At 36.4% G+C, this 10693-nt stretch overlaps 1 protein-coding gene across 1 annotated transcript in view; it reads left to right on the top strand.

Annotated features, from left to right (window-relative positions):
* The first annotated feature begins 485 nt into the window (after positions 1-485).
* The window catches only part of ITGB6 (integrin subunit beta 6), a 65341-nt gene continuing 55133 nt past the window's right edge, over positions 486-10693 (top strand). The window contains exons 1-5 of the mRNA XM_037521837.2: positions 486-551; positions 658-733; positions 1446-1525; positions 3990-4194; positions 4797-5043. Of these exons, the coding sequence (XP_037377734.1) occupies positions 507-551; positions 658-733; positions 1446-1525; positions 3990-4194; positions 4797-5043 (653 nt within the window). The 5' untranslated portion in view covers positions 486-506. The remainder of the gene's footprint in view (positions 552-657; positions 734-1445; positions 1526-3989; positions 4195-4796; positions 5044-10693) is intronic.

Below are 10693 nucleotides of genomic sequence, written 5' to 3'. Positions count from 1 at the left end.
AAAGTACAATGCTGAGGGGAGGAGCAGGCGAGACAGGAGAGGTCTGCTGCACCATGTGGGTTGCTCTGAGGCCGGCGGGGATCAAACCGGCACTGCAGAGGCTGCGGACAACTTTACAGCGCTGCACTCAACCACCTGCGCCATCAGGGAGGCCCTAGCTCATGTTTTAAAATCCTCCTTACGTCATTTACCTGTTTGTGCTTCACCTGTCTTTAATGTTTTCACTGTTAAAATTATGTCAGATACAACTTTAGATCATATTTCAATTGCTCTTTTGACCTTTCACTTATCAATATTTCACTAAAGATATTAACTTTCTCTAGGCTGCAGAGAGACTAACAGAATTTACACAAAAATTTCTACTGAATGAATTTCCCCACCTTCTTGTGATTGTACACCTGCCTTCCTTATAAGGAGAACAAGGAAGTAAATCATGTTGAAGTTGCTTTTAAACACACCTTTTCTCTTTACCTGTCCAGGTAGCCTCTGTTTTCATTTCAGTCTTAATGAAAACTTTTTTATTTACATCTCAAGTCTCTTTTCAAAGCAGTGTAAGTAGTATTTAAAATTTTTACTTCAAGAAAGAAAGACTTTAACGATGTTCAGCTTTAATCTTGTAATGTTGAAGGTAATTCATTTTTTGATCTGTCTGCACAGCGAGAACTGAAACGAATGGGGATTGAACTGCTTTGCCTGTTCTTTCTATTTCTAGGAAGGAATGATCACGTACAAGGTAAGACCTAAATTCTCCAATATATTGTTTTCATGGTGTGCTTGACAAACCTGTCATTTGGTCAGAAACTAGATCTGAAGTCATTTTTTATTTGATCTGTTTTGATTGCTCTTTTGCCATTGAGCGATCGCTTTAACAAATTACAGGCAGACGCAGGGCTGTTCCCACAGTGAATGCTCCAGGCTGAAGGTAAATAAACACAAAGGTTGTGAGAGCATTTTAATGAGGGAATTAAACAGCATTGCCACATTAGAGGACTTCTTATTATCTTTGTGGCAACCATTTTGGTAACTTTTCTAATTTATTGTACAACAAGATCTTCCACTTAAACTTACCTTGAAAGAAAAAAAGGATTTGTTTCAAAAAGATTACATGTAAGAGAGAAGCTCTTTTAAGTGGGTGCAAATAATTTTTTAATCACAGTGGGTGATATTGAATGAGGATAACAAATATGATGATCCTATATTAATGAACATTAAAAAATTTTCATATTTTAAGAAAAGAGAATGATCACTTTTGGCTAGCAGGATATTTTCAATAGGTGCAAACTTATGAAATTTTCTATGAATTGCTAACATTCTGAGGGCTGATTTTGGAAGACTAAACTAAATTTACACATTGCTTCATTTAAGTACTTTAAGATCCATAAGTCTCATAAATGGAGTGACAAAGAATGTGCTGAATGCCTGTGTCTTGTTGGATTTAAACATAGGTAACTGTGCTGTGGGAGGTGCAGAAACCTGTGCAGACTGCTTACTCATTGGACCTCAATGTGCCTGGTGTGCTCAGGAGGTAAAAAAAAAAAAAAAAAAAAAAAAAAAAAGACCTCAACATATTTGTAAAAACTACAGTTACACTTAGGTTAATTCCGTTAGTGATTGTTTTCATAGTGGCCTGCTTTCTGTGGGATATCAGGAGTGAAACAAATCAGGAAAGAAAATATAAACATTCCTAGATCAAAGTATCATTCATATTATTACTTTCAAATGCAATCTGTGGAGGGGGTGAAAGGTAATTTATTCTGAAAAAGGCATAACTCTGGATTCTCAATTTAACCTGACTCCTCCTCTTATTTTAAAGCCCTTCCTAACTGACTACCTGTAAAATGCCAAGAGACTCTGTGTGGTCAGTGAACACGGGTTTGATATTCCTCTAATGTTATACACACATTTGATTCAATCATAGTGATTTCATCTGTGAGCCATGGTCTATTCTAACCACTGCTAGGGTCTAAGAGGAGTGTTCTAGGTTTGGGGCAATCTATATTGTTCAGATGTTGCCCAATTCTTTCAAGAATGCCATTTTCCCAGGCTTGGAGACACTGCATTCTTATCTGAGCAAACCAAAAACTATGTGGCGGTAATATAAGGGCGTTTGGGGAATATATAACAAGTCACCCTGAGTCACTGCCTCATGTGAACCTATAATCTATAAATGATCTGTGGTAAGAAAAAGCTGCCTTAGCTCTTCTAGATTCAAAACAATTCCCTACCGAATCTAATAAAGAGAATCAATCTAAACACAAAGCAAACCACATAAATGTCAAGTTCAGTAAGAATGAGTAGCATGCTCAGAGGGCACAAACAAGGACGCCTGACTGAGGAACAGGCTGTAACTTTTAAAACCTAAATTCCAAGTTGAAGGTGTCGCCATAGAGGAAGGCGCCACAGGCAAGAGAGAACAAACCCAGTCTACGACTGCCCGGTTCACTGCTGCCCTGACCATTACCACACAAACAAATGTGCAAGGGAATTATAATATCTGAGATCTCAGAGAGGAAAAGAACACATAGGTTTTAAAACTTGCTCCCTGAAGAAGACACTTAGTTTCATGTCAGAAACATCAACTAAGAAATCAGTCTAACAAAATGCCCACCTCCGCAAATTTTCATTTAGATGTAATTTTTAGCATTCATTTAAGGGAACTTCGTAAGTTACTACTGACAATCTCATCTGTTGCTGACACTTGTCAAATTATAATTAAATTTTTGGGCTAGATTGTTCAAAGAGGTCACTTATAGTACTGTAGAAGCAGTTGTACCTACTAAGGCAGTGGGCGCAAAGTGAATTCAGCTTCTGCTCAAAGCAGATAGAAAACAGGTTCTGTGGTGAACATCACCTCTGATCTTTGGGCAAAGGCAGTGATGATAGGGGTGGAGTGACACTGTGTTAGGAAGGATTCTGAGGTTTGTCTAGTCACTGTTTGCCTTGGTACATAGTGGGAAGTTAGAGTTTGCTACCACGGGCCTAGACACTCAAATACACACAATCCTTACTGATAAATTATATGCTCAAAAATCAATGTCAGAAGAAACATAACTTTTCTAGTTGGTGAAAGTAACAAGAGTGTCTTAGAATTCTAAGGGACAAGGAAAAAAACAATATGAGTTTAGTTACTTCTCCCCAAGCTTGAGGGTTATTGAGACTTAAGTGAGATTCTGCTAGAGCTCGACAACAGACTTCCCTGTCAGGTAAGATGGTCTTTCTCTGCCAGCTCTGTTCTGGGCATTGCAAGGTCAGAGGCCCACTTATCTCTGCCTCCTGCTAACGGGGTAAATCAGAAGAGAACTGGGAAACTCCTGAGTCTACCAAGAAAATCAGCTTTCTACCATGTATTCTTTTCACTCCCGACTCCTGGACAAAATTCTAAATCTGGGGAAAAGTTCTAAAAGGACTTATACTGAACACTTTAAGATACTCAATTAAAAGTCCCCAAGAGGTCAACTTTAGTGAAGTAATGGTGTGATGGCAGGGTGACACCTTAATGAAACAAGGTCAGAGACCTATGTAGGGAGATGTCACAATCCCTACTTTTCAGGAATCCATAAAAGAGCTCTCTGTCACTGGATTTGGTAATAGACTATCCAAAAGTGTGGATAGTCTCGGGAGTCTACAAACTCGAGTCCATCCTGAGCAGATGTTGACTCTCTGTTCCAACAGGTCATAGAACAGAGAAACCTTAAAGTAAACACCCAAAAAACAAAACAAAAAAAAACCCAGAAAACAGAAATGATGACTATTGGTTGAATTCACTTGAAAGTGACTAAAAGGAGACTCCAATTTTACTGCCAGAATTTCTGGTCATTCTGTTATAATGACTTTTAAATTGGACCTCCAAATAACGTCAGACACATGAGGATATAATAACTAAGTATGGCAAAATGTTTAATCAGCAAACCAAGCAAAAATTGTCTTATAAAGAAATGCACATGTCTTTTCCCTCTTCATTGTTTTCTTTTCTTTTTTTTTTTTTTTAGAACTTTACTCATCCATCTGGAGTTGGTGAAAGGTGTGATACCCCAGCAAATCTTTTAGCTAAAGGATGTCAATTATCCTTCATCGAAAACCCTATCTCCCAAGTAGAAATACTTACAAACAAGCCTCTCAGTGTAGGCAGACAGGAAAATAGTTCTGACATTGTTCAGATTGCACCGCAAAGCTTGACCCTTAAACTGAGACCGGGTATGTTATGATTTTACAGAAGCACTGACTCATGTAAATAACTCCAATGTTACACATGATAATACTGCTATTCTGCTAATATACCTTGAACCATATTACATATCTTTGGTTATTATTACTCAGATTTCCCAATCTTAAGAGAACTGTGAGATTAATACTTTGCTTCATTCACACTGGTCACTTGCATTCCAAATGTGTTACTAAAAAGGCCTTATCTGAGAGTAATCATTTGAATTACTCAAATGTTCAGGCTTACCTCCTATTTCTTCAAGGTTGTAATGTAGCTTTAAACTCCTCTTTTATTTGGTTCTTTTCTAAAACCGCATAAAAAAAAAATTCAGCTTATCTCCCATCTAAATGGATGCTAGTTCTCTCAAAGAGACATAAAATATCCTAACTTTTACCTCCTTCAGTAGCTCTAAACTCACTGCTTTAAGATTTTCATGAACTCATTTATAATCTTCACTGCTGAGTTTGTATCTTAAGTTTGTAATCTTAAGTTCTTATTGAAACGAAATAGTCAATTAGTCGAGTGTTTGGCTAGTTACACATAAGTCTCAATATGGTTTTATGAGTTGGCTTTTCTTGTGGGGGCTTTGCAGGCAGTGAACAGACTCTACAAGTTCAAGTTCGCCAGACCGAGGATTACCCGGTAGACTTGTATTACCTCATGGACCTCTCGGCCTCCATGGATGATGACCTCAACACAATTAAAGAGCTGGGCTCCCGGCTTTCCAAAGAGATGTCTAAATTAACCAGCAACTTTAGACTGGGCTTTGGCTCTTTTGTAGAAAAACCTGTCTCCCCTTTTATGAAAACAACTCCAGAAGAAATTGTCAACCCTTGCAGGTGAGTTAATGATTCTCTGGCATCTTTGAATACTGATTTCCTATCGAAATAGTCCCATCTCAGCAGCAATAGTCAGGAGCTTGTAAATTCCCTGCACTTACCTCCCATATAGCTGGATCTCACTAGCAGTCTCACCTGCCCCAGTTGTTTGGAACCAAGGTAAAGACAACTTAATTACGGGTTTAGTCTGGGGTCCTTGCAGCATCTGTCTCCCAGTGTAAGTCAGGGTGTGACAAATTTGGCTGTTTTCTGCAGTCTTTCACTATAAGTTCCACTGCCCTTGCCCAGCCCCTGCTCCTCAGAGACCTTCTAGCCACAACAACCATCACTTTCTGAAGCTATTTGACAGCAACCCACATTTTGTCAGATTATTTCTCCACTACAATGACTACTGCCAAAATAACAATTTTTTTCTTTTTCTTTTCCTTCTGGCTTGACTTTTTTCTTCATCTTTTTTAAAAAAAAATTTACATCATCGTTCATTTTTAAACAATATTTGCTTCCCCAACCCCTCAGGTGCAGTCCCCATAGAGTTTCCTTCACCAATGCACCTGCGCACCATCACCTCAGCCCCTGTGCTCCTTCCTCCCTCCTTCTGATCCCTCTTCCTCCTCCTCTCCTGCAGTATGTTTGATTTATAATTGTCTTTTTTGCTTTGTTGTGTTTTGTACTGTTATTACAAAACAACAATTTTTGTAGCTTCCTCCAAAGTAGATTTCTCTTACTGCTGGGAGAAGGCCTTAGCCACCTCACTGTGATCAAATTAAAGGCTGACACTATTTAGTATGCTATCATCAGCTTTTAAAACCATGTATCATCCAGGTAATGGTCAAGGGCAAGTTCCTTTGTGCAGTCAGTGGCATTTTCAAAGTCAAATTATTTAATTTCTTTTTATTGAAAAAACTGCCATTTTTCTGTGACAGACCCTAGGCTGAAGGTTTATATAAATCACTTCATTCACTTCATAATAATAGCAGGTGAAAGCAGGTTTCATCATCCCTATACTCAGAGGAAGTAACAGAGTCTCTGGAAAGTTAGTACAGGCATCATCCCCCATCATGCAAAAGTATCGCATTCCTATTTGGCATGATTTGGCAAGTAATTTCTTGGGTCTGGGAAAGCTATTATCATTAGTTCATATGAAATTTTTTTTGTGCATTATCAGACCTAAAAAATAACCTGCCAAATCATACTGAATAGGAACATTCTACTTTCAGAAAGCAGAGGAAACCTGGAATTTGTCCAAGGCCACATAACGAATCAGTGATCTGTACCAAGATCTGGATTGGTCCAAAACCAAGCCCTTTAATATTATGAATCCAGTATATATGAGGTGACTTTCTAAACATATACTGACTTTTTATACTTCAACAGACTTAGGGAATCAGCCTCTATTAAAAAAAAAAAAAAACAACCACCACATTTGTTAACACTTTAAAACTGTTCGATATAGTTCCCAGCTAGCATCTGACATAATATAACGTAATATGACTATGAAAGGAACTCATCACTGATTGAAACTTTTATGTTTGGTTGCCAGTATCAAGTTTTTAGGGATTTGATAAATATATTTCCCCTCACCATTTTTGAGATGTAATTGACATATGCTAAAATGCATGCAAAAATGTTCAGTTGGATGAGTATAAATAATTGAATATACCAATGCAATCACCACATAAAAATTGATCAGAAAGTTCCATCATGCCCCATAACTGTCAGTTCTACTCCCTAGAGGCAAATAATTTCTATTTCTATAATTCAGATTGGTTTTTCCTATTCTTGGATTTTATTTGAATGGGAAACACCATCATAGACCTCTTATGTCTTCCTACTTCTGTTCAATATAATGTTTTTGAGATTTATGATTTTATGTTTATCGGCAGTTTGTTTCTTTTTAAGTAATAGACTGTTAATATGGATTTATTACACTCTGTTTATTCATTCTTATATTGATGGACCTTTGGTTTGTTTCCTATTTGGGGACTATCATGAAAAAAATCTTGTTATGATCACTTGCATATAAGCATTTTGTGGTTGCCTGATTTTATTTATTTAGGATAAATGTATAGAACTGGAATGGCTGGATTATGTGATCAGAGTCAAATTGTTTTCCATCAGCAATCAGCAGTAAGAGAGTAATTATTCCAAATCCTTGCTAACACTTGGTACTGCCAGTCTTTTTAGTTTAAACCATTCCAACAGGTGTACCTCTCTCTTACGTTCTAATTTGCAATTCCCTAATACAAATTATGTTGAGCAACATTTCATTTATTTACTTGTCATTCTCATAGTCTATTTTGCAAAATAGCTTTTCAAATATTTTCCCCACTTTTTAGAATCAGCTTTTTTTTTTTTAATGTATTATGTGAACTCTTTGTATATTCTGGATAAAAGTTTTTTTTGTCAAATACATATTTTTGCAAATATTTTTATTCTGTCTGGAATTGCATTTTAATTTATTTAACAATGTCTTTAGTCTAGCAAAAATTTATTTTGGTGAAGTCCAGTTTATCAATTTTTCATTTTATGGTTAGTGTATTTTTTTGTCTCAAGAAATCTTTGCCTGCCCAAATGTTGCAAAGATTCCTTTCATGTTTTCTTTTAAATTAAAGCTTTTTGCATTTATGTTCATCACCTCAAATTATTTTTTTCATATGGAACGAAGAGAAAGGTCTAGGTTCATCTTTTGTTTCCATGCAAATATCCAATTGTTCCAGCACTATTGGTTAAGCAAGATTTTCCTTTCCTATTGAATTATGGTGGCTTTAGTTAAAAGCAATAAACTAAATATATGTGAATCCAACTTTGGACACTCCTGTGTCATTGATCTATGCAACCACATTAATGTCTTCATTACTATAGTTATATTTTAAAAGTCTTCCTTTCAGGAGTACAAGTTCTCTAACTTTATTCTTTAGTTTTGACTACCCTAGGTCCTTTGTATTTTCATAAAAATTTTAGAATCAGTTTGTCAATTACCTCAAAATATATCCTGATATTTATTAGAATTGCCTTGAAACCAGAGGTCAACTTGATTTTACTTATCTAGGATAAATGTCTAGAATTGGAATGACTGGACTGTGTTGACTTTGCATATTCACTTTGCATCCTGCAAGCTTTATACATTTTTTATTAGTTCTAGTCTTTTTTTTGTAATTTCTTCAGAAATTTCTATGTGACAGATATGTCATCTTTGAATAACTTCTGCACCGCCAATATTTATACCTGTTCTTTTCCTTGCCTTAATGCACTGACTAGCATCTTGCACAATTTTAAATAGAAGTAGGGAGAAGGCACCTTATCTTGCTTGTGATTTTATGTGGAAAATTTCAATGTTTTCCCACTAAGTATGTTGTTACACTTTTACCAATTTCTTAAAACTCTCAGTTTTTTAATAGACTCTCATATCTGCTTCCATGTTTAATCTGCAGTAATGTTTTGTTTTGGTTGAACTCCACAAAGTCTAACTACATAGATATATAGTTGGAATTAAGAAAAGTATTCGTAGTTTTTTCTAATGACTGGACTTTCTTTTTCGACAATACAAACTAGACAAAAGGTAAAAGTTAGTTTCAAAGTGGAATCTGTTGAAACAATATCAATTAGCTTTTCCTATTCTGTTACATTAGAAGGCATTGGTCTAGCTTATGAGTGCCTCCTACCTGAGCATGATTTCATAATATACTGCTTTGGCTGTTTGGAATATACTGTTTCACTAGACTATGCATACTTTTCTTTCAATCCCAAGATACAATATTAAAAAATTCACATTTAAAACTTCATCATAAATCTCATCAGGTAAATCATGAGGTACTGAGAAGCTGTTGATCTCATGGCTTGCAGATTAAAGTTTTCTACAGTTCTAATTTTTTCATTAAATACTCAAATTTTATCACTGGTAACAAATATGGATGGTTGTTTTCCTTGAAATGACAAGCTCACTTTCTTCATTTACAAGAACAAGTCTGCTAAATACCCAAGTTGGAATAATAGATTGACTGTCAAGCATTCTTTGAAATAAAAATGGCATTTCATTAAAAAAAAAAAAAAGACCCAATTCAGTTTAAACCATCAAAGAAGCACTTTTCCGTAATAAACATTGTACTTAGATGTGCTGCAGGTGCTATTTGCCTATTTCTTAATTTATCGGAGTTTTTAAAAACATGTGTTTGATGGTATAGACTTAAAATATTAATAGCTTTTAACAGATTCATCAAGGACAATCAAGTGAGACAAGCATTTTTAAATTATTATTATGGTGAAATGTCGCTGGCAAAAAAATACACAGACCACTAGACAGTTCGGAGCCACAGTCTTGATCCACTCTGAGGCATCAGCAGTGTTACTCACCATTGCTTTTGCATCATCAGTGCAAATATCAACACAGAGAAGACCACAAATAGCATCTTTTATTATTGTGAAAATAGTTTGACCTTAAGGACTCTTTGAAGAGGGCCTGTTCACCACACTTTAAAACCTCTGTCTTAATCTAATCTTGAATGCTTTCTGGAGTAGCTTTCTTTATCTTTATGGATGGAGGGTCACTAGCAATTTCACCATGTAAAAAGGCTGAAGTAGTTTACATTTTTTAAAGAAGTTCCTTGTGCTGTTGTCAAAGATACAGCAGAAAAAACATTTTCTCTATATCCATATTTGTAGCTGAGTTGTAATGTGCATTTAAAATATTTAGTAGCACAAAGGTTAAATTTTCTCTTTCTAGCAAGCATTTAAAATGTTCTCTTTGTAGCAAACAAGTCTCTGCTGGCACTGAGTTAGCAAATATTGAACCCTTGCTTCTGGGTGAAACTCAGAGTTCAGCTCTTGCAAGCCTCTGGTCACATTTTTGCCAGTTGATCCACATTGAACTTTGTTTTCTGTGGGTTTCTCATTTAAAAAATCATTTTATATTACTGATTCATTACCATGAGGCTCACAGTCAATGCACTGTAACTCATGCCAGAGCAAGCTGACCTAGCTCACGTTTCTCCATAAACCACACCACAACCTTCTTGCACCTAAGAACACTAGACAGCACTTCACAACTGCACTGGGGGCCATTCTGAACAGTAAAATCACTAACAAAATGTGAAGAAGGAAAAAAGAAAAGAAAAGAAAAGAAAGGCACCAAATAGAGCACAAAAAGGATACCCATTTACAGTATGAGAGCTGAAGCAAGAAGGCAGAGATTTGTTTGACCTCAGCTGGGAATACGTGTATCAGGTGACACTTTTTGCATCATGTTCAGCATGTACATGAATGTCCAAGAAAGAACTAAGCATTGATTTTTTGGTTACAAATAAATTTTAGTGAGTAGGTGGGACCCATAAATAATGAGGACTGACTATGGACTTCAGGCAGATGAACTTGAACAGGTGCCTTACCCTGGAAGATGTCTGAAAAGTCAGGGTGGCTGCTGAAACTGCAAAACTGCTCTTACAGAGTCCACCAGCTCTCCCCAGGAAGCACACTACAGCCCCTCTGGGGGCTTTTCCTTTTTTCTCTGTACTTCTATACCAGTAGTTCTTAAACTTTGGCATGTATCAAGAACATTTGGTAGAACACAGATCACTGACTCTGCCCACTCTAACTCAGTCAGCCTAGGGGAGAGTCCCAGATTTTTGCATTGATAACAGGTTCCCATGTGATGCCA

This window comes from Talpa occidentalis, unplaced genomic scaffold (assembly GCF_014898055.3).
Source record: "Talpa occidentalis isolate TD23 unplaced genomic scaffold, MPIMG_talOcc4v2.1 talOcc4.3, whole genome shotgun sequence".
Taxonomy (NCBI): Eukaryota; Metazoa; Chordata; class Mammalia; order Eulipotyphla; family Talpidae; genus Talpa; species Talpa occidentalis.
Note: the sequence above shows the minus strand (reverse complement) of the source record. Positions and strands in the feature narration are given on the sequence as shown.